Source organism: Thunnus albacares, chromosome 1 (genome assembly GCF_914725855.1).
Source record: "Thunnus albacares chromosome 1, fThuAlb1.1, whole genome shotgun sequence".
NCBI classification, from domain to species: Eukaryota; Metazoa; Chordata; class Actinopteri; order Scombriformes; family Scombridae; genus Thunnus; species Thunnus albacares.
In genome coordinates this window covers 37,369,240-37,393,652 of record NC_058106.1, presented here as the reverse complement: position 1 = coordinate 37,393,652, position 24,413 = coordinate 37,369,240, and the positions used below count along the sequence as shown (strand labels likewise).

Below are 24,413 nucleotides of genomic sequence, written 5' to 3'. Positions count from 1 at the left end.
TAAAATGTAGTAAATTAGTGGCATCATATTTTTACCAATAATGGTTGATAAGTTATCTACTGTATTATCTTTTGTATTGATTAAAACTTTTTAACTGAATAAACAGACATTGCAAATTTCATTATTTTCTTGAATAAACTTCTTTTTACATTCATTTTTGATTTAATTCCTTAAGAAAATAAATAAATGAAAATTATCTATAATGCCTTCTAATCATTTTACAACCTGGTGATGTGACGCAACATAACTATGGCCTGAGGTCGGTGTGTATTCCTCCAGATTGTTCTTTTAAACATCATTACTATTGTATAACCTACTGTGGCATCTTTCCTTTAATGTAAACCCACTGAAGTGCTGAATGAATAGATGAGAATGTGTTTTTGAGTCTTATTTCTTCATCATGTGTAACAAGTTTTCATGCAAATGCTACCAAAACAATCTAAAGATGATGATGTTTAACTTCCTATACACGATGTGACACACATACTGTGTATTTTCTTGAATAATCAATGAATGGAATTTATATTTCAATAATCACAACCAAATGAGTCCAACAGGTACTGGATATTAAGAGAATTAAAAAACAAACTGGCAAACTTAAACACATAAGAAAATAATGATAGACATCCTTTAAATGTGTAGAAGATATTTACTGAGTGGAACATTTTAGATTTTGAAAATAAACTCATTGGACAAGAGATATATGTAATGGAGACACAGTTTCTAAATGATCTCAAACATATCTTTGGCATTTCCTTGTTACTCATCGTCAAACACATACCGATATAATAATCTGTAAAAAGCTTTAATATCCACTCTACAACATAAATAATCAAATATCAAAAATATCATCTCGGCTGATATATTGGTCAAGCTGTAGTTAAAAGTCAACAGATATCTTGAATATCTTGTAACTTGTTGGCAACTGGAGGAAAACCATGAAACAAATGGACTGAGGAAAATAACTTTTATACAAATTATCATATATACTTTATGCATACACTGACATTTATTGTACTTATACAACAGTGAAGTCACGTGAACTAAATAAAATAAAACATGGGTTTCATTTCTGTTGGAGAATGAGTGTAGGTAGAGCTTTTTTAAATTTAATTTATGGATAAAAGCTGAATGACATTCAGTAGTCTAATCTATGTTTATTATATTTATTATATATATATATATATATATATATATATATATATATATATATATATATATATATATATATATATTTAGAGAGCACCTAGAAAAATATAGAAAATACTTTATGATTAAAAATAGATTTCAGATATATTCTAAAACACAAAGGTAGATTTTTTTGATTATGGCAGGGCTGATTGCAAGAAAAGCCTCCGTATGACCCTGAGCCTGCAGAGATCTGTCCCACAGTGACTGTTGCACCGACACTCGATGAAATCACTTGTTCACGTTCATATTCAGCACTCGACGAAGCGTAGAAACACTGTGAAATCACATCTGTCCAGGACCAGGGTGGGAGGAGACCCTCCTCTGACACGTCTAGACGATGCCAAACTGAGCCAGGTCGCTCAGCTCCATGTCACCAAACGCCTCCCAGGGGCAGACCACCGCAGAGTCTGCAGAGAGAGACCACAACGTGAGTCCAGACTCAACATCTAAACGTTCAGCAGCTGCTTATTAAACATGAAATTCATCCTCACCTCCGAGACCCTCCATCCCTGGGACGTCATTGTCAAACCTTTTTGAAAGAACAATAGAAGCAAGAGTGAGATATTCTGCCAGTATGAGAGTTGTCGGATGAATATCATGATGTATAAGTAAAGAAGATGATCCTGCTCACCCCTTCTGTCCAGCTTTGGGAGCCTTGCTCTTGAACTGCCTGGTCTCCTTCTGCTTGAACTTGGGAGGAGCGGCCTTTCCTCCTTCACCTGCTGCTGCTGCGTTCATCTTGGAGACTTTTGATCATAAAAAAAATACATATTTATTCCACTCATCCTCTTCAGCCTGGATGATCTATTTTATAATAGAGATGAAATGGACATGTGCTGCTGCTCCCCCACAAAATCCTCTTATGTTTTCAAACTTCATTGTTTATGTAATTTCTATTTATAACTTGTCCTCTCATCAACAGCTTCTTATCTGTGTACTTTTAATAAACATATTTTACAAAGCTAATCCTATTTGTGTCAGTCCTAAAGCCAGAGGTCGGCAAGTTGGTGAGTCAGGGATCAGTGTGCATCACCTGAGGATCAACTTCTGCCACCAAACAAGATCTCATTGATCCATCTCATGGTCTGGGACAAGGCTGGATTACAGAGAGGATTATAATCTATTTTTCAAAGATAATATTCAACAAATTTAGCAGCTGAATATCCCTAAACCAGCAGTCAATCCCTAAGTCACCCCATGAGGATCAGCAGCATAACTGGCAAATATTCAGAGAAGCTTCTTGTGGCATGTCTCCACCTTCTCACAGAAGATACAGAGGACATCTTAAATAGATTATTCAATTAATAAAATGTCAAAGATAATAACACATATCAGTCATTATTGTTACCAGAATATAAAAAGGATCTTGAGATAGTAAATTAAGTTTGAAAAAAGCCTAAAGAGAACAATTTTGTTAGCACAAAAAAAGGAAAAACAAAGTAATCAGGAGAAAAATGTGGTAATTTTACTCGCTGAATACATTCATTAACTATCATATTTGTTGTTGGCTGATTTAGTTAAACTTTATTTAATCAGGAAGTATCATTAAGATCAAAATATCTTTTAAAAGAGAGACCAAAACACACATACTGTATATACATACATATACAAACAACATACCAACAGTTCAGTCAATTAAGGAATAATTTAGTCTTTCAGTCATATCCGTGCTCATTTTCAACTTTAAACTTCAGATTTAATATTCTCATATTAAGTAAAGTTCATATTGAGTTGGAGAGATGCTAAAGTTAAAGAAACGCAGCAGTAGAATAACTTTGGTCTCATGTTTTGTCACATAAAATGGGAAATATTTTGAAAAGCAGTATGAATGAAACGAGATCAGATAGTTGCAGATTAACAAGTGAACGATGTATTTCAGTGTCTGATGTATCATGATTTATAATATATAGACTGAGGTGGTTATTGAGAAAACTGAGTAAAACAAACTTTAAAGTTCTAATAAGACTTTAAACTCATCTATTATATATTACAAATTACAAACCATTATTTAGCTGTTGTCATACATTAGAGGTTTAAACTTTGCAGAAAGATCTAAAAACTTCACATATGTTTTGTTATTTTTAATACCAAGCTACTATACATACCATTAAAAGTATAAAAGAGAGACCTGTCATATGCATAAGTGCAGATAATCAGGAAAAAAATCTTTATTTTTATGCTTTCTTATCTGTTTTCTAACTTGGCTTGTTGGAAAACGATTCTCCAGACTAACTACGTGCACTTTGAGCTCACTACTTTTCTCAGAAAAAAAATACACTTACTTGGTTTGCTGGAGGACTGGACGTCAAAGAAATGTCTCTTTGCAGAGAAGAAGCAAAGAATCAGCTGCAAGACAAAGATGGAGTCTTCTTTCTTCTTGCAGTGTCTCTATTCTGTGTCATCGCTGCATCCTCACCCTGCTTTTATAGCCTTGGTTTAACCACCTCCCACTTATAGCTCGTCGATAACCTGGTGGTCAAACAACAATGAGGGCTGAGGGGTATTTTGAGTGCTGGCTTATGAGTAAGCTTGATCAGTTTAGGATAATCACAAAGCTGTCAGAGGGTCAGACGACATGTGAAAATGATCTTATTTTAGTTTGAGGTATTGAAATTCAAGCGTCTAGCATTCTGTTTTCTCTTGCAGCGTTTCCCATTAAAATCTAAAAATTACAGTCTCCAAAAGGCAACTGACTGAGGGGAAAAGGTAAATTGACAATAGTTTGTTGTTTTGGGAGTTTTATACACTTGTAACTGATGATCAAATGACAAAATAAAAGATATGATCACTATTTGCTGCAGCTTAGGGCTCATACATGGAGAATAGCACAATATGAAAATAAGGGATTAAAGGTAATAATCTCTCACACTCATGAGACCTTTGCATAACAAGGAACATGCAAACTGTGTGAATCTGCTTTACAGGATCCTGTGAACAGCATCAGAGACTGAATGATTGACTGAATGCATCATCGTTTCAGCCTTTAAATTAGGAGATTATATAATATAAAAACATCACTTTTCCCGAAATGACTTACTCTGTGATACACCAAATCCATAAGTAGGCTTGTTTGGCACCAGGGGAAGACATATGACATATGACAAAGCTCTGATAAACCCGCTGTTTGTGTTTACACTTTGATGCACTTCCTCCAAGTGGCCTAAAACCCCCAATTAATTCAGGTTTAAAGCTACACATAATAAACCCACAATAACTGATTTTGTGGAAACAAGTAGTGAACACAACACTGACATATCATCACTTTTTAAGCTGATATGTTGAACTTGTTAGCAAACAGTTGCTTATTTCCACATCCAGCAGTTACGGAGCAACATTATTATTCATTTGGAATCCAATATTAACTCTCTTTTAGCTCTGTTTTTACTCTCTACCAACTCCTGAGGGAAATATCTGGCTCTTTAGCTGCTATATGCTCCACTATGTTCACCAGCTAGTCTACAGCTAAATGTGTCTGTTCGCCGTTTGGTGCTGAGCACGTAGTGTACAGTGGCTTTTTACAGGTTTTCTCTGAAAACAACTGCAGAGTCACTGATAATTCTCTGGTTCATCACTACGAGCGAAGCTCTCACGTTAAAAAGGGTTATTCAGTGCTAAGTCAGCAATGATACTCACTATCTGGTGGGGAGTATTTCTTAGTCTGCTTCCATTCCCACATTTGCACCTGTTTAATATTTGTTTTGCCTCATTTCATTTCTGATCAAGCCTGTAATTGATCTGATAGGGTTGAATTTATGATTTTGACTGTGTCCACATGTGTTCCCAATTTTGCAAGATATACTGTACTATACTATGTAGTCAAGGTCTTCCTGGAGCCACCCAGTTCCTAGTAATTGAAAGACAAACCAAATTATATGAATTCTAATCAGATCCAGCTGTATCACTATGGATCCCTGGAGTCTAAAATGTGTTTCTTAAGGTGGACAGGAAGTGTGAACTGAGAAGTGCAAGAAAATGACAGATACTGCTCTCTTCGACTGAGACTGAGACTCCTTCTCAGGTTTATTAATCCTCAGGTGTATTTGGACCTGGTCTGAAATAGAAGAACTTATGCATTATATCATGTTTGTGTAGATTTTCCACCGGTCCAAAGAACTCTGTCACGTTATTTATTCTATAGTATGTTTTGTAGTGTTTTCTTCACGTCTGATTAGAATTCCTGTATCCAGTGGGCTCTAACAACAGTATCTCACAATGCAACATAAAAAGTAGGTCAATGGTCAAAAACTTAGAGCTGACCATCATACATTACATGGACAAAAAAAAGTTCAGTTTAAACAGTTACTGTTGTTCAAAACAGATTTTTGATTGTGCTGTCTGACATAAGTCTTCTACATGCAATTCTCTATAAAGTTTATAATGAATAGTGAATGAGTGAAATCAGGGATATTGTCCCGTTCTATTTGCATTTCTATTTCTATTTTTTACAGACTACACTCATACATGAACATCTCTGCATACCTCTAAACATACTTACATAATGTATGAACATTACACAATGTGAAAACTGTGACATCAAACACGTCTGCACACCTGAGCAGGCTTATCCATAAGGCTGTCTGAAAATACCCCCACCCCTAGGACAGGCATTATGAATGACTGGATTACATACAAGACTAAGACGCATATAAATGGTGGGAATGAAGAGAGAGAACTCTTTAAACAGTTCACTCCTCTCTGGACGAGACAACAAACTGACGCTTATGGTAAGAGACTTTATTTTTCATCCATGTTGACATGATTTCTGTCGTAGTGACATGTAGTTTGAGACGTATTGAGTAGATTTTTATGAAGAAAGTTAACACTGTAAATAATAAAACTGGTAATGTAGCTGGTTTCCACTTTGCCAACAAAACCAGCCAACGATCTTTTGCCATTTATGGATTGAAATTACACATGGTGCTAAAAGATCACATTGTCAGCAGAAGTAGAGAGTGCTGTATGTATTTATGAATCTATTTGTCTTTCAGTTTGTGAATGGCCGGCAGGCACGTGCAGTGGGCCTCACCTTTGGGTAAGCAGTAGAACGAAAGTCATGGGTAAAACAAGTCAATATGCAGTGTTATACCCACCCAAACCGAACCCATTTAAATCTGACAAAGTCTTGCTTGCATTTCTACAATAAAATGACAAATTAGACATGTTGGCATCATCATTTGTGCACAACTTTTTGTCTCCAATCAAATACTGAGTTGGAATTTGAACACTGCCTATTCAGTCTGTCCTGCTGCATGTGCCATGGCGGGAGAAACAAGGATAAAGAAACAAGAACACGCCTAAAAACTCAACTATCCATCATAGAAAGAGCACCAGGAGCAACAGTCTGTAACAATTTATGAGAGTGATCTGAAACACACAGAAATATTCTGAAAGTTTGGTTCCTCCACACACTCTTTTCACCTGCCTCGAGTGTGTGCTCCTGTGAAGTTTAATGTTGGACAGGGTTTTGCACCAAAAAAAAAGATTTTCGGTTATGTTTTGGAAACTGTAGGAAAATAGGTGTTGTGGCTCTAAGCTTTTCACACCATCTCAATACTCTGATGTCATGACTCTTTCTCCTTGTGTCTGCTGCCTTTTAGTGCTGTGCTTTGGGGCAGTGGTCTGGCTTACAGTAATCTCTTTATCTTAAGGCCTCAATGTGCTTCAGACAAAGTGCTCATCGGATCTTCTAACAAATCCCATTTGTCTGCTCCATTATACAATTGTTTGAATTTTCTGAAATAGCCAAGCTGAACTTCTTTCTCAAACTCTCGTTTTTCATTCTTCATAAAACTACTTGTCACTTTTCATTTGGACAACTCAGTGCAGCACCACCAGTTCTTTTGAGGAGATATTTGAGTTAATAAAAGTTATCTCCATGAGTTCTTGAAGAGAGATTTAATTCAAAGTAAACACTCTGAGACTAGTTTGGCATCTTGTTGCATGATCTAGTTTGTTTGAAGAATACTGAGGCCTTTAATGTTCACTGTAACTTCACTGTTAGCACTGCTACATTTATCTGACCCAGATGACATGTATGACATGATAAAGTTCCCCAATCCTTTTTGTTTCTCACTCAAAAGAAATGAACGCAGCAGCAGAAGGCACCAAGGCCGCTCCTCCCAAGTTCAAACAGAAGGACAGCAGACAGTTCAAGAGCAAAGCTCCTAAACCTGGACAGAAAGGGTGAGACACACTCATGAGAGGTGCATCTCCATCCACCTCATTTTATTCACATTTTCAATGTGCACATAAAAAACTTGAGTGGAAATGCTGAATTTTTTTTTTTTTATATATATGTAGGTTTTAAACTTGGCTGAGTCAGAAAAGCAAAATGTGACAAAGTGCATGAATGTAACCAGACTTAGTGAATAAATGATGACATACACAAAGCATGTGACTTTGACATCACTCAAACTTCCACTGAAGAGCTGAAAACATCAGATCTGATGAGGAGACTGTTTGAAACACCACAAATGTTGTACTGTGACAATTAATGCATCTAATTTTTGCTTATTTCACAGGTTCGATAATGATGTTCCTGGCATGGAGGGTCTTGGAGGTATATTTGTTCATTGTGATCATAGATTAAACACTTGTAGCTCAAGAGCTACGTAAAAACAATAAGATACTGGTTAAATGTATTGGAATAACTTTTCTCTTTTTTATTTTTTTCTGTGACTAATCTCATTAAATTAATCTTTTTGTCGTCCTCTCCTGCAGACTCTGCGGTGGTCTGCCCCTGGGAGGCGTTTGGTGACATGGAGCTCAGTGACCTGGCTCAGTTCGGCATCGTCTAGACCTGTTAGATCATCTACCTGCAGAAACGCAATGTTAAACATATTCTCCTGTAAACATTGTCCCGACATAGAAGTTAATTCCTGTGTTTTGAGATGACAGTTTATCTTTGAGTGGACATAAATTCTTGTATGTATACTGTATATAAGATGTGTAAGATGCTTACAGTGGAGAAAGGTGATCAAGGGAGTGTAAAGGATTGTCATGGTGTTTTATCCTTAGAAGAATCTAGGATGGCTATAAATAATTAATGGAAGTGTGAATATTTGGGACATTGTAGTTGTAAAAGTTTTGACGTTTGAAGGTATTCATTTAAATATTTATTTTCCTACAATAAAATCTATTTTTTGAATTTTACACACTTTTTGAATGCACCAAATCATTTTCTCCAAATAGAGTACTAATAATTATATTATTTATGACAAAATATGCAGCAGATTCTTGTTTGTTTGTTTTTTTTTTTGTTTTTTTTTTCAAGAATCACCTACATTACAGCCAATATCCAGGAAAGACTGGATAGTCTGGATAGCTGGAAACAAATAGTATGTATTGTACATCATCAAAGCAATACAGTCAGATATAGAATATTCACAAGGCAGGCAACATCACAATGTGTAATAAATTGTGTGCACGCCAACAATAAACATGTTCAAAGAATCTCATCTGTAACAAGGTGGGTTTGAGACACTGAGACAATAAACAAGATACAACTAGTGAGTTTTAGAGGTGTTGGTAGGTGTATTATATATTTTTTACTTTGGAGAAAACCAGGCTAGCCGTTTCCATCTCCTTCCATGCTTTATGCTAAGCTAAGCAGCGCACAGACATGAGAGATATCGAAACAGTCAAAAGTGAATTTTATTGTCATTAAAGAGCATACAATGAGGAGTGCACAGCAGGATGAAATTGCGTTTCTCCTAGCTCATTGTGTAAAACAACTTATGTAAATAAGATGAACTAGGGCAGTGAAAATACTGTATGTCTATAGAAATGCACCTTCTCATCTTAATCTTGCCAAGAAAGCAAATAAGTAGTAGAGTAGTTTCCAAATGTCACACAGTTCCTTTAATAAATGTTAAACTAATGTGTAACTAATATAACAACTCTTGAGAGAAGGAGTATTTGTGTTAAAAATGAGTCCCCTGAAAATGTAAATGAATATGATGGCATGAGCGTAATACTTGCATTGCTTTTTAATGAGGATATGATTTTCTATAGCATCACTAACCTGCAGCAGACTTCAAAGAGCCATCACACAGATGGACTGATGAAACTGGGAAACTTCCATTTTGGCTTTGTTAAGTTATTTATAATATGTTGCAGTTGATGATGAATTTATGAAGATACAGGTACAAGTCATAACACATCAATTAACCAACTGTAAGATCTAACATATTGTATCCTCTAAAACTGGAGTCATGTTCAAATAAAAGCAGTAGGTTACTCCCAGCTCCTTCTACATGAAATAAAAGGAAATATAATAATTTGAGGTTTAGAAGTTGTAAAATCTTACAACAAATCATAACAAAAAGCATATAGAACTATGTGGTTACACATAATATCATTGTTCAACCTTTACATTATGTCAGGTTACAAGAAGGGAACTGTACGTTGGTGAAACACCGGGAAATATGCCAAAAATGTTTAATGGAGGTATTCTGGCCCTTATTTTGAGCACAAAGAAACTAAAGGCCCTACATGTGTCTGTAAAACCCAGCCCTCTCATTTTGATTTTTGGTGCTATGGAAGATCAGGGTGCTGTGGGCCTCAAATCAACCAAAGCTGATGTGCTGAATTTCTCTTCTTCAGTTGCTTGTAGAAGATTGATACTGCATTGGAAAAGCTGAAATCCTCCTCATTTCACCGCATGGCTCAAGGACCATTTCTCATTTTTACATTTAGAGAAGATCAAATATTCTATCAGAGGCTCACCAGGACTATTCCAGAAAAGGTGGGATCACATGCTCTCTTCTCATACCTCATTTTCCACCTTGAGACCTCAGGATGGAAATTATATTAAATTAATGGATTGATTTGATTGATTGGAACCAGTACCCAGTCACCCGTGTTTCTGATTTAGATCTCTTTTTAGATCTCTTTTTTTCACTTATCATGTGAACAGCTTAATGCAACATCATTCTGGATTTACAGAAGAGGGAGAATGATGCTCAGAATGGAGAGACAGACAAAATAATATGATCAAAATATAATTTATTATAAGATATACAGCATTAACCACACAGTAAACAACTCTACTTGATGAGATAGATAGATAGATAGATAGATAGATAGATAGATAGATAGATAGATAGATAGATAGATAGATAGATAGATGCACAAAAAAATTTACATTTTCTGTGTGAGTGATTTGTGATTGATTTAATTTACCCACATTAAATGAAATATGTGTTGATTCTCAGTTGATCCCTGATCATCGTAATAGTTAAACCCAAGCAGCGGTACAGTGTGTGACACTTTTACACAAGTGCTGGGCTACACAGGACAACAAGGCCTCAACTGAGATCTCATTCAGATGTAACCAGAGACATTATAGTGCTCAGTGAGATGATAAAACTTCCAGGTGGTGAGATGTAGCGGCCCAAGACGGGAGAGAAGTCATTCTTGGGAGCTGCTGTCCAAGAGCTTCTTCCTCCTCTTATCGAGGGGAGAAAACAAAATCCCTCTCAGTCCGTCAGTCGTTCCTAAATGGTTCCCATTCAGGCTCAAAAGAGGAGAGGAAAAAAAAGCTGCTGGATTGCAGCCACAAGAAATAAACCATTTCCATATGGCATATGGTCTAGACGATGCCAAACTGGGCCAGATCACTTAGCTCCATGTCACCGAAAGCCTCCCAGGGGCAGATGACCGCCGCATCTACAGGAGAGGAACCACAGATGAATGCAACTCGCCTTTATCTACTACTTTAAAATCATTTATAATCAGTTATCACTTTGATTGATAGTTACCTCCAAGGCCGTCCATCCCTGGAACATCATCAAATCTAAGAAAAGGACAAAGAGTTGTGCTGAGATTATCTTACAGTTGTAATGAATCATTTGCTGTGTATTTTATTCCCTCCATCTCACCCCTTCTGTCCAGCTTTGGGAGCCTTGCTCTTGAACTGCCTGGTCTCCTTCTGCTTGAACTTGGGAGGGGCGGCCTTGGTGCCTCCAGGTGCTGCTGCGGCATTCATTTCTATGATAACAACAAAGATTCATGTTATCACACAAAAAAAAGAAAAAGCAGAAAAGGAACAGAAGGAAATACTGAAATAATATATTGTGTAAAAAAAGCATTAAATTAAAACCAGTGTGTTAACATGCTTTAAATTACTGTTAATAATTTGTTAGGTTATGTATCAGTTGATTAAGATCAACAGCAATAAAAAAGCAAACTGAATCACTAAACAGTAAAGAATCCTGAACTCCTCCGCCAGAACAAACCCAGCAGGGACCCAAATATATCATTATCATTAATAAACAGAAAAATGTCAAATGTGAACATAAAAACACATTAGATGAACATCCAACTGTTGACTTACTTCTTGTTTAATAAATGTTAAACACAAGTGAAAATGTTCCAGTGCAAAGATATAAACACCAAAACACTTGTAGAATGCAGCAAGTTTGGTGTTCTGAAAATGAAAATGTGCTAAAAATGCCAACAATTATTGCAGATACAATGTGCTAACGTCTTTTTACCGCCAATCAACTTATAGAAAAAAAGAGACTTTATAACTCCAAGCTTAAATATTTGTCATGAACTTTTGAAATGTCCCTTTATAAAGCAAAGTCATTGCAGACTGCAGCTACAGTGTGTGCTGTTGTGTCTCACCTGCGTGTTAGTTTGGTGGCTGTCTGGTCGGCGAAGAGAAGCTGCCTGGAAGGTCTGAGCGAAGAAAGAAGTGCAAAACAAAGAGAAGGTTCTCTTTCTTTTTGCAGTCTCTCTGTTCTGTGTTCTCCCTCAGTCACATCCTTTATATACCTGCTGCGCTCATACCCAAAGCCGCTAATGGAGCTGAGGAGGGGTATTTTCAGGGATAATCTTATGAACCTGAGAACAGCACGTACCTGTGGTGCCACATGTACAGTCGACATTAAGTCCCTGTTTGCTCTGAGTCTGGGGGAGTTTACATGGCACGTTTTGGGTCATCATGAACTAACTGCTCCTCAGTTCAGTTAGGTTAATTTACACTCTCCAGTTTATTAGGTACACCTATATAACACTACTGCTGGCCTGCAATAAATCCTTCATGATTTTATTTAAACTCTTTTTGAGAGGCGTTGATTTATTTTATGGTAATTTTAGAGACTGTAGTTTGTTGTGCTGTTGAACTGTATCAGCTCATACTGGGAGGTGTAATATTTAGTCTGCCTAAATTAATAATAATAGTAACATTTATTTATATAGCACTTTTCAAAGATATGTTTACAAAGTGACTGCAGACATAAGAGCAAAGTAAAAAACACTCACAGGGCACAGAGATTACAAGAGAAAATATGTGAATTAATTAAATTAAATTAAATTAAATAACTAAATTAAAAGCCAGTATAAAGCCAATCTATAAAAATAAGTCTTTCATAGAGATTTTAAAGAGGACACTGAGGTTGCTTTCCTAATTTCCAGTCGAAATTACACTACTGGTCAAAAGTTTTAGAACGTCCCAATTTTTCCAGTTTTTAATGAATTTTCACTGCAACAGTTTGTGGAAAAACTTTCCTATGATATTTGATTTCCATTGTAGAAAGAATTGTGTGTTCAGCTGTTACATCTGCAAAAAGTGGCTACTTTGATGAGTTGAAAGTTTTAATAAAATGTTGTTGAACAAAAAGATTCCATGTTTTCTTTCTTTTTTAAAATCTATAATTGGTTATTTGTTCAATGCTTTAATTTGACCGTACAATGAGACACTGAACTATGTAAATTTCGATAAAAACTGGGAAAATGGAGGTGTTATAATATGTTTAGGTAGTGTAAATGGGATGGAAAAAATATTAGAAACACATCTCAGTATAACCCAACACTGTCCAACAGCACCACAAACTATGTACAGCGTCCAAAATGACCATAAAATAAATCAACACCTCTCCAAAACAAATAAAATAAAAACTGATTATAACCTTCAGTTATTGGAGGTCTACAGTAGTTTTATGTAGATGTACTTAATAAACTGTCAAGCGAGTGTATGTAGCCTTTAATTACAGCAAAGGGGGATAAAATAAGGAGAAACTATGCAGACATTGGATGGATAAATATGCAGCAGCCAAAAGTGACAGAACAATAAAATGGTTAATAATACAAACGATGAGATGTGAAGAAAATTGAAAGTTATTCACAGCATACAGCTCGCTGAAATGGTTGTTTCTTTGTTTTTTGAGAAAGATCCAATTTGGAGAAATCAAAATGTATGAAACTGTAGCCAGCTGTATTTTCTGAATATATTCAACTTGAGCACAGAGTAGATGAGCTTTGATTAGATTAGATCAGAAAAAATCAGATTAGACCAGATTACAAGCAATTAGATCAGACTAGATTAGAGAAAACCCCATGGGAAAAACACTGCCAACATACTGTACTCATTATACTGGATATGAAAACGACCAACAATGAATTATTGTTTTGGGTTTTTCCCAACTACAAAATATGCTCAACCTTTCTCTAAAATAGTAGGCTGTTAATTTTCTGTTTCGGTCTTTGGATCCACGAGAGTCGTCGGGTCAGTGGAGCGTCTGACACACAGCCAGACAGACAGCGGGTTGGCAGTAGCACTGACAGCAGTATATTTGGAACGAGGTGGTAAGTGTTTAGATTGGATTGCACTTGATGACCCTGAATTATGAGGGCGTGATGTAATCTTCAACCCACACAAGCATCTACTTTGTTACTTAACACACCGCTGAGCAACTGTAACAGGATCTAAAAGGAGTGAGAACATGTCAGTGCTACATAAGAGCAGAGATGCCCTCTTGTGTCAACACAGCTGAGTTCATGTTGGGGAATTCCTTATCATGTTTAAATGCTGAATGTTTGCATGTATGTTCATAAATTATGTTGATGTACTAATTTCCACCAGCAAATACTTTTTGTGAGAACTGTTACGCTCCCAGAATTAGGTTTCGTTTTTCTGTTTTTTCCCATGGGTGGGATTATGGCTTAGTTTAGGTTATGTTTAGGTGCTGCAGAGATAACTGGCTGTGGGGTTAAATCATAGTTAAGCATCACAGAAGATGATTGGTTGTGGTACAACAAGGGCCAGTGTAAGGCTAAACATGAATTGATGAAGAAATAGCCTTCACCATAACACCAACAAATAAACAAAAGCATTTATTTAAAGTCTCTCTCCAATAAAAAAATAAGTTTTGCTTATCATTACTTCACTTGAATGTTTGAGTTTCTCTGTGCAGGATGATGTATGGAGAGTTTGTTTTCACATTCATCTGCTGAAGGAGGAAAGTTTCTTTGTGCTCACCTACAGTTTAAGGTGTGTTCCATATTCTGTATATAAAGATGGGCGTAGCGAGATGTGACGTCACATGTTGGTTTGCATCGGAGCTGCTTTGAAGCCCAGAGTTGCAGCTTTTGGTTGGTGCCATCTTTTCTGTTTGGCACCAGGACCTTCCAGATAAGGAGTGTGGGGTGTTGCCTTTCACGCTCTGGAAATATGCCCTGCTACCTTAGACCCAAGCTAACGCTAACTTACTAAATCATGTTAACATGGCAGGTATCAAACCAAGTAACATTAAACTATTGTCGCAAAAATATTGCGACAATAGTGCAACTCAGCAGGTGAGTCAACTGCCAATCACAGCTGTCAATCAACACCCACACAGCAGAAAAATCTTATTAATGGAGCAATAATTTCCAAAATAACCACCAGCACACTTATTGGAGGGCCTGAATTAAGAGATTAAGACCATAATGACTCATTGAAAACAATGATTTACTTAATATTTCTTAGGAGAAGTTGAGACTTTTTTGATTGGGAGTCAGTTGGAGCATCTAGCGGCTGTCAAGTACACTTCAGCCTCAAGATGTGGTAACTGCTGCTGCCTATGAGCATGATTTGTAACATCACAACTATATTGGAGCCAATTTATACTCTACTATATACTACTCTAACTATTTTTATCTTCTCTATCTAGGTACATATTGTACCTGCCCAGAAAACTGGTTTAGTGTTGAAGGTTGACAGAAAGAGGAACAGTCAATCCTAATACACCCTGGAAAATGACATTAATTATGATCCTATCAAACAAAATCTGTTTTTCAGAAGAGTGGTTTGACTACTTCCCTGTTTCTGTGTCATTCTTTCTGTATGTGTGTGTTTCTGTCTCTCTCTGTTTGATTTCCTGTTTGAAGTTGTCAGCTTTCACTTCCATAATGTTATCACGCAGATTATTTTCTACATTCGAAGGTAAGGTAACAGAGTTTTAGACTTGAATGACGTTCAGATTATCTTTGATCTAATTTTTAATTGATTTGACACTAAAAAGCAGAAATCTTTGTTAAAGGTAGTATTTGTGTATGAAAAGCTAATGTTAGATTTCAGAACAGTTCAGCAATCTGTTTGTCTGTAATAATAATAGAGGTAGTTGTAGTAGGATGTATTGTGTTGAATAGAATTTTGAGGTGCTTGTACTCTATTTTATTTGGGTATTTCCATATTATATCTGTTTTTACTGTTACTCTGCCACATTTATCTGAGAAATAGAGCTACTGGTTACTTTGCAGTTTAATTTTTTTAACTAATCTAACTAAAATGAACAATACAACCATATGTAAATTATTTAAAAATGGCTCCACCAGCTGCATACATGTTGATGCATAGTAATAACAATCATTTAATATACTTACTTTTACCTTTTATCAATAATGCTCAAGTTTTAGTTAAGTAATTGTGGACATTGTGGTGGCGGTAGTTACGCAAAGGGAGTTGGCTCTCAGTGAGCTTGGCGGGGCTACCCCTGCTGTGAGGCTGTGGTGGAAATGCATATATCATACAGCAATTTTAGATGTTTTAGACCGGATAACTAAAACATTCTTCTAGCAATGTTCTCTACTTTCACATACAACTAATACACATAACACGTCACAGTTATATTCTATAAAATAACACTAGACAAATTGCCGGGGTTGGTCCACATTAACCAAGACATTTTCAGTCAACTGTTTTTGTCTGGGCTTCTCCACAGATAAAACTGCTACAACATGGCCAACAGATCTATTACTGAATGGTATGATTTCTTTCTCAGTGGCTTTTTCCTTTTTTTGCCAGACACTTGAGAACTTAAAATAATAATTCAAAAAATGAAGTACTTGGATGCAATTTGGTCATAATTTCTTAGTTGTCATCAAAACACCTCCAACCAACATTGTCACCAGTGCCCTGTGATATTCACATACCATAATGCTTGCCTCTGTTCCTATTTTTCAAAAAAATGAAACCCGTCAGGAAGTTGCAGGTCATGCGACTACATCACCCAAATTGGGAAAACCTTAAAAATCCCCTCCAGAAATGTTTTAAGATGTATATATAATACTCTACTTTGAATAATAATGTGTGTCTGATATGGTTTTTCCACAAAAAAGTTCAATTATTTTGTTAAAATCCTTAAAATTACATCTACTCTTTCTCCCTCATTAAAAAATTCAGAATCTATAATCTGCAAATATATTTAATTTCAGAATTTCAACTGCTGGAGATGATATGTCTTCTACTTCACTGTAAAGTTCATTCTCAGTGTGTGTGCACTGGAGGCTTTAAGTTTCCGCATCACACTTGTCTAAGTTGCATACTGGACCAGGATTGTCTTCCAAACTATTTGTGATGTCACAAATCACGAGTGCAGGTCTACCCCTTGAAATTGGATTTTCAGTGAGCTCAGAGAAACTTTTCACTTTCAGCAGATTAATGTAAAGACAGTCTTCTGTGTCAAACTCTGCACTTACATCATTTTGCACAATGAAGCTCAAACATTCAACTGTAGGAACAAGAAGACAAGCATGTTTTTGAGTGGAGGGGGACCTTAAAAGATAAGGCTGGCATTTTTCTTATTATCAACAAATCTCATGTTTGGAGTCAAGCCAACAATGAACTGATGTACTAACAAGTACTGAGTGTGTATCCAAAGCCTGTTATATCTTATTCCTCTCTGCCGCAGACCTCCGTTGTTGTCCAAAAACTATTTAAAACACATCAATGAGTCAGACTTTTGAAACATTTAAAACAGTATAGCGCTCTCTCTGTGTTTCCTCCACAGGTGATGGTAGAAATTCTCTTTGACTGGATATGAATTAAGCAGGTGAGTGTTTTCTAAGTTAGCATTTTCACAGCTGTTGTTGAAATGAGTGAGTGCAGCTCTGACAACATGTTGTGTTTTGTGCTAAGGTCTTGGTTGCACTATGAATCGGTGTATGGAGAAAAAGGAGGGAAACACTCCCTCCAAAACCACTCTATGTGGGAAACATGACAGCGAGACAAAAGCTCAAAGGTGAGATGAGGATCTTTAACTGTTCATGACTCAAATCATGCCATCATCATTATTCACACTCAAAGCTCTGTTTGTGTTGTGTTGAAGCCCAGAGCAGCAGCAGCAGCAGCAGAAGTCATCCTCTCCTGTACCCAGCTGTGTGTCCATGAAGAGTGACTGATCTATGGGTCGCCCTATAGAATTCAAAGATGGACACTTTCCTGGTGAAAAGCTGGGCTTTTCTTCTGAGAAATCATCAAATCATTATAGATTCATTTGGAAGCTGCTTTTGTCGAAAGTGACACGGATTTTATCCCTTCACATATCCAGCATTTTGGGGTTCAGTTTCCTCCTCAAGGACACTTTAACATGTAGACAGTAGGAGCTGGGGATTGAACCATCAATACTTAACCCTTAGAGTAATGGGTAACATACTCTACCACCTAAACTAGAGCCACCTGTGCACTTCATACTCACTTAATTTAGTGTGAACATGCCCTGTTCATTTATTGTAAGGATCTTTAACTGTTCATGACCCAAACCCATCATTATTCACATTCAAAGCTCTGTTTGTGTTGTTTTTTTTATCTTATTGACTCATAAAAATACAGACAGAAAGACAGAAAATACAGAATCCTGACAATTAATTTAAAAAAACAAGTGAGTCCTACCATCCTTAACCTTCCCAAACCAATTTGCAAATCTGAACCAACCCTTACCCACCCCTCAAACAATATTAGTCATAAACATTATTACTATCCTTCTATGTTTGAGTCATTAAATGTCCTGAAAACTGATGTTTTCTCCACAGAGTTCAGTGGGAGAGCTCAGAGGTTCTCTGTGCTCAGTCTGCCCAGCAGCATCAAACAGACCAAGACTCCGTATTTATGGTGTGTACATTTCTAGGCACATATTTTGCTAATAACTACATCAACAACAAATTAAATACTTACCTACTATTCTTGCCTTCAAGTCCAATTGAAATTAAACTGCCTTCTTTTTGTCCTCTACAGCCTACATATCTGCTTTGTAAAGAACTTGTCCTGTGTTCTGCTTTGAGACCAAAACCAGAAACCAAAAGGAAGAAATTTATTTTTTAATTCTTTCTGCATCATCTGCATGAAGTCGAAGGAATACCTTTAGGTTTCCATCTATTTAGATGGAGACCTCATTTTGATGCAGCAAATCAAATGTTTGCCTGCAGCAATAATGTGTTGTTCTATCATAGGCAGACCAGACAGTCACACTGAGCTTGATAGCATCCTGCTACACAACACAAGAGCCACAGACTCTGAGCAACAACTTACATTAGCTTTCCTGCTACAGTCTCCTTCTTATCTAACTCACAAACATGAATACGTCTTGAATGTTGACTTCCTCTGGACTTCCACAACAATGAGATCCTGACTGATGTTACAGAGTCCACCTCAGTGGATGTGCTGCTGACAAACCTCATCAGGGGGAAGCTGATTCCCTCTGCTCACCTCTGGATAACCACACGACGTGCAGCAGCCAATCAGATCCCTCCTAAGTGTGTTGACATGGTGACAGAGGTCAGAGGGTTCTCGGACCTGCAGAAGGAGGAGTACTTCAGGAAGAGATTCACAGATGAGGAGCTAGCCAGCACCATCATTTCCCACATCAAGACATCACGAAGCCTCTACATCATGTGCCACATCCCAGTCTTCTGCTGGATCACTGCTACGGTTCTGGACGATGTGTCAAAAGTCAGCCAGAGTGGAGGGCTGCCCAAGACCCTGACTGAGATGTACATCCACTTCTTGGTGGTTCAGTCCAAACTGAAGAATGTCAATTATGATGGAGGAGCTGAGACAGATCCACACTGGAATCAAGAGAACAGGAAGATGATTTTGTCTCTGGGAAAACTGGCTTTTGAGCAGCTGCAGAAAGGCAACCTGATCTTGATGAATCAGACCTGACAGAGTGTGGCATCGATATCAGAGCAGCCTCAGTGTACTCAGGAGTGTGCACACAGGTCTTTAAAGAGGAGAGAGGGCTGTACCAGGACAAGGTGTTCTGCTTTGTGCATCTGAGCGTTCAGGAGTTTATGGCTGCTCTTCATATCCACCTGACATTCATCAACTCTGGAGTCAATCTGCTGGCAAAAGAACCACAGTCAACCTCACAGAGGTCTGAAACAACAAAAGACAAATCTGCTATGACACACTTCTACCAGAGGGCTGTGGACGAGGCCTTACAGAGTCCAAATGGACACCTGGACTTGTTCCTTCGCTTCCTCCTGGGTCTTTCACTGCAGACCAATAAGACTCTCTTACAAGGCCTGTTGACAAAGACAAGAAATAGCTCAAAGATTAATGAAGAAACAGGTAGGTACATCAAGAAGGTAATTGGGGAGACTTACTCCCCAGATGACAGCATCAATCTGTTCCACTGTCTGAGCGAGCTGAGAGACTGTTCTCTAGTGGAGGAGATTCAACAGTACCTGAGATCAGGAAGTCTCACCACAAAAAAACTCTCTCCTGATCAGTGGTCAGCTCTGGTCTTCATTTTATTGTCATCAGAAAAAGATCTGAAAGTGTTTGACCTGAAGAAATACTCTGCATCAGAGGAGGCTTTGCTAAGGCTGCTACCGGTGGTCAAAGCCTCCACTAAAGCTTTGTACGTATACACATACCTAGCCAAAATAAATGTAGCCTTTTCTGTAGGCAAGGAAAAATATTTGCAAACATTTTCTTCTGTATTGCTGATTCCTCTTCAGGTTGAGTGGCTGTAACCTGTCAGACAGGAGCTGTGAATCTCTGTCATCAATTCTCAGCTCCCAGTCTTCTGATCTGAGAGAGCTGGGCTTGAGTAACAACAACCTGCAGGACTCAGCAGTAAACCTGTTTTCTGCTGGACTGAAGAGTCCACACTGTACACTGGAAACTCTCAGGTCAGGAATGTGGTTGTTTTTAAAAGCTGACTATGCCAGCTAATAATTATTTTATGTGTTCAATATGTGAATTGACTGACTGAAATCTCCCCTCAGGCTGATTGGCTGTAACATATCAGAGAGAAGTTGTGAAGCCCTGGCCTCAGTTCTCAGTTCCCAGTGCTCTCGTCTGAGAGAGTTGGATCTCAGTAACAACGATCTGCAGGATTCAGGCATGAAGCTACTGTCTGCTGGACTGAAGAGTCCACATTGTGCAGTGGCAACTCTCAGGTCAGGATTCTGCAGTGCATAAAAGGGGACCTGGAGAGTTTGACATTGAGGCTTTTAGATATTTTTTTTAATCAGGTTTTCCTTCATTACATGTGGCAGCAGTATCACACTAAAGGGATTAGTTGATGCAGGAGTTTGTCACCAATAAGTTGTCTTTAGTTAAAGACACACAGACTTGACCTGGGTTTATAGAGCTTATCAAAGTTGTATGTTAGGCACATAGAAGGAGGTTGATGACAGTCATCCTTTAATTCTTACTTAGGGAAATTTTTAAGGTGGCCAGGCATGTCCTAAAGGGACACTTATCTTAACCAAGGAAAACATGAAACAGAAATTGACTTCTATGCTTCACAGTTCACTCCTCCATGCATACCTTGTCATGATTAATCCCTCTGAAAGGGACCCTAACTCTATCTCTTACCACGGTATCAAATGTTGTATTTGCTTCATTTTGCTTGTACTTTTCCGCCTACTGTCAAGTCGTGCAGCAACACTTTCAAAGCCCCACACTTCAAAAAGTAGGATCATGGGGTACAAATAACACCTGTGGAACATCAGTCAAGCAAGGTACTTAGGTACTCCAGTTATATAAATTTGGATGCAGATGTCTGCAGTAAAGTAGATTAATAACAAGAACTATTCACATTACTAATGCAACAAACAAAGACACAGGCTCCAGAGGTAATTACTGAGTTAGTGAAGTGGAGCACTAAACTCCAGCACAAGCTAACAAGCTGACCAACCAACACGCACTGTAGCACTTTACAAGACCTCAAGTCAACCCTAATCAGACAAAAGAAGAAAGAAGAACAAAGAACAAAGAGGTTCTTAATTTATATGGAAATGTAACATGGAATTAGTTTTACAGTGATGGTAAGGAATTGTTTGTGTTTATATGCAGGTTGTCAGGCTGTATGATCGCAAAGGAAGGCTGTGCTTCTCTGGCCTCAGCCTTGAGCTCCAACCCTTCCCATCTGAAAGAGCTGGACCTAAGCTACAATCATCCAGGAGACTCAGGAGTGAAGCAGCTAAAGCAGGATCCCCACTGGAAACTGGCCACTCTCAAGTATTACATTACTTTCATCTGACAGATACTTTTGTCCATATGCACACCAGACAGGCAGCAGCATTCACGACCAGCTCCTAAGGTTTGGTGGCAGACACAGGGGCATCACAGTCACAGTGCTACAAGTGAGAGTTGACAAGCACCTGGTCTTCCTAGTGAAGAAGTAGTAAATCCTATGCAAGATTTACTGAATGAAGCTACAGTATGCAATTTTTGAAGTGAACAACAATTTGGTATTGATGGATTTTGTTGCAAGATGCCCTTCCAGGTTGAGCTTTAAGTGGTGCTGTGACATCCACTCCAAGATGTCTACCAGCCAAGCAGTAATGCATGCTTCCACCAGAGTGTTAGATAAGAGAAATGAGAAGAATAGCTGTGTGTCGTCAGCATAGCAATGTTAGGACATGCCACGCTCAGGTATGACAGCACCAAGGGTCCTTGTGTTCAGAGAGAAGAGCCGGTCTCCAAGCACTGAACCCTGAAGAGCCCCTGTTGTCAGACTGCATGTTTCAGACATGAATCCTTTGCATGTCACCAGACTTGAGAGAGTGCAGAGCCAGGGACACTCAACCCTTCAAGGGTGGAGAGGAGGATGTGTTGGTTCACAGCAGACAGATCCAGAGTATGATGACAGAAAGAGTTGCCTACTTGTCTGGTTGTTATGGAAGAGATATGCCAGCAGTTGATTAAAACTGCTCCAAAACTTAAATGTGTATTAGAAAGAAAGAGAAGTAGAGGTGAAGGTACACAGTTTTCAACTTCTGATTGACCCAGGGGGAATGGAGGGTGACAGTGGCAGATGTGAAAGGAGTGGGAAAGTTTTGAGACCACACAAGTGTGGATTGTTTAAATTATAATATGAATGAAAGTATATGAAATTGATTCTGGTTTTGTTTGTTACTCCAGGGTGGACCATGGGGGAGTGCAGAGGCTGAGATCTGGTGTTAGAAAGTGTAAGTGTGTTTAAAGTTTAATTCATGAGAACATAACCACACATGTTCAACTGTTTAAGACATTTTGTTGCAATTTGAAACAAATATGATTGGATGATATATGAGTGTTATACTCGTGAGATGCTTGTTTTACATTGTAAATTATGGGTGTGGCCTTAAGGGACATTTTATGTTGATCCAAAGAATAAGTGAAACAGAAATTTACTTCTGTGCCTCAAAGTTCATTATCTCAATCAACACAGTTTCAACATCTTTTCATGATTAATCCCTCTAAAAGACTAACCATCATACACTGTATCCAACAGATTACATGGAATAATTTAAGTTTTTAAGTAATTGTCATCGTGGATTTATGTAAAGTTGTCTTGTTCTCTCCATCAGATGCTTGTCAACTCACACTGGACCCAAACATAGCACACACAAACCTCAAACTGACCAACAACAACACAAAGGTGATAGTGAGAGAGGAGCAGCAATATCCTGATCACGAAGAGAGATTTGACTTTTGGTCTCAGGTGCTGTGTGAAAATGGTCTGACTGGTCGCTGTTACTGGGAAGTGGAATGGACAGGAGACATTCGCATTGTGGTGACTTACAGAGGAATCAGAAGGAAAGGAGATACAGATGACTGCAAGTTTGGGAGGAATGATCAGTCCTGGAGTCTGAACTGCTCCAGTGGTGGTTACTTAGTGTGTCACAATGACAGAGAAACCAAAGTCCCTCTCCCCTCTGCCCCCTTCTCTAAAAGAGTGGCAGTGCATGTGGACTGTCCTGCTGGCACTCTGTCCTTCTACAGAGTCTGCTCTGACGAACTGATCCTACTCCACACCTTCCACTGCACATTCACCGAACCTCTCTACCCGACTTTTGGACTCTGGTTTAGGTGTTCATCAGGGTGTGGCTCCAGGCTCAGGGCTGGTTCATTAGTGTCTCTGTGCTCTCTGTAGGAGGGTCCATGTACAGAAAGACAGACAGATGACCATCACACATACTCTGTACTGAGCAGATTTCAGGCAGTGTTCAGAAAGACATTAGCTCTGCAAGAAAAAACCCTCTCATTCGTTTGAATGGGAGTAACATGAATGCTGTGTGTCTACAGTTTACCTTACAATAACTTTGCAGAGTTTGTAAACTCTTGTTTGTGAGTATTATGAAACGAAGTGCAGTATTTTGGTGTCTAATAAGCCCTAAAGTGTAGAGATTTGTTACATTTAATTGTAATAGTTTTTTTTTTAATCACTCTTTTATTCCATGTGTAATTTGTTTTGTATCAATTTGCTCTGTTATTGTTACTGTCTGTACTGAGCAGCATTCAGCTCTATTAATATTTTAATGTCATAAAATATACCCAGCCCTGGGAGTTTGGTGATGTTTTGTTTCAGGACCACCATTTCAAGATCATGTCTCAAATACTGTATCTTTTCATCACAAGGTCAGAAATAATGCTTTTGTGTGGTTCTCAGTTATTTTATTACTCTTCTACACTATAGATAATAACCTAATGATCAGAACCTATAAATCTCATTATATGCAGACAGTGAACATGGGTTGGAAATGTATGAGATAAATTTCCAGTCGCTCCTCTAATTCTTGGGAACTTCAGGGACTCAACTAATAAAATAGCCTCCTTAAGTAAATGTGGCGGAGGAGGCTGAGGGTTGGGTGATGTGTGTGCAGTAAATGTAGCATCTCATCGTAGATGAAGCTTTGTTGCCCTCTAGTGGAGAAATATCTTTATGTTTAACGTGAACTTG

The 24,413-nt window shown here is 38.0% G+C and overlaps 4 protein-coding genes across 5 annotated transcripts; 2 read left to right on the top strand and 2 right to left on the bottom strand.

Annotated features, from left to right (window-relative positions):
• Positions 1 to 1,218: 1,218 nt before the first annotated feature.
• Positions 1,219 to 3,605, bottom strand: LOC122987626 (retinal cone rhodopsin-sensitive cGMP 3',5'-cyclic phosphodiesterase subunit gamma-like). The gene is made up of 4 exons (XM_044359612.1): positions 3,474 to 3,605; positions 1,823 to 1,937; positions 1,683 to 1,720; positions 1,219 to 1,598 (listed from the first exon to the last, which is right to left on the bottom strand). The coding sequence occupies exons 2-4, from the start codon at positions 1,927 to 1,929 to the stop codon at positions 1,522 to 1,524; spliced, it is 222 nt and encodes a 73-aa protein (XP_044215547.1). The 5' UTR covers positions 1,930 to 1,937; positions 3,474 to 3,605; the 3' UTR covers positions 1,219 to 1,521.
• A 2,125-nt stretch (positions 3,606 to 5,730) lies between these two features.
• Positions 5,731 to 8,378, top strand: LOC122987564 (retinal cone rhodopsin-sensitive cGMP 3',5'-cyclic phosphodiesterase subunit gamma-like). 2 transcript variants are annotated; one of them, XM_044359506.1, is made up of 5 exons: positions 5,844 to 5,915; positions 6,180 to 6,223; positions 7,272 to 7,374; positions 7,713 to 7,750; positions 7,912 to 8,378. In XM_044359506.1, exons 2-5 carry the CDS (start codon positions 6,187 to 6,189, stop codon positions 7,986 to 7,988), a joined length of 255 nt encoding a protein of 84 aa, XP_044215441.1. In that variant the 5' UTR covers positions 5,844 to 5,915; positions 6,180 to 6,186; the 3' UTR covers positions 7,989 to 8,378. The 2 variants fall into 2 exon arrangements, with proteins under 2 accessions (XP_044215434.1, XP_044215441.1); XM_044359499.1 differs by lacking the exon at positions 6,180 to 6,223 and having other exon boundaries at positions 5,731 to 5,915.
• Positions 8,379 to 10,182: 1,804 nt separating this feature from the next.
• Positions 10,183 to 11,953, bottom strand: LOC122987635 (retinal cone rhodopsin-sensitive cGMP 3',5'-cyclic phosphodiesterase subunit gamma-like). Its single transcript, XM_044359622.1, has 4 exons — positions 11,821 to 11,953; positions 11,073 to 11,181; positions 10,953 to 10,987; positions 10,183 to 10,860 (listed from the first exon to the last, which is right to left on the bottom strand). Exons 2-4 carry the CDS (start codon positions 11,177 to 11,179, stop codon positions 10,784 to 10,786), a joined length of 219 nt encoding a protein of 72 aa, XP_044215557.1. The 5' UTR covers positions 11,180 to 11,181; positions 11,821 to 11,953; the 3' UTR covers positions 10,183 to 10,783.
• A 7,513-nt stretch (positions 11,954 to 19,466) lies between these two features.
• LOC122987182 (tripartite motif-containing protein 16-like) lies at positions 19,467 to 24,396 on the top strand. The gene is made up of 5 exons (XM_044358925.1): positions 19,467 to 20,096; positions 20,467 to 20,640; positions 21,542 to 21,706; positions 22,613 to 22,659; positions 23,041 to 24,396. Exons 1-5 carry the CDS (start codon positions 19,525 to 19,527, stop codon positions 23,604 to 23,606), a joined length of 1,524 nt encoding a protein of 507 aa, XP_044214860.1. The 5' UTR covers positions 19,467 to 19,524; the 3' UTR covers positions 23,607 to 24,396.
• The last annotated feature ends 17 nt before the right edge of the window (positions 24,397 to 24,413 follow it).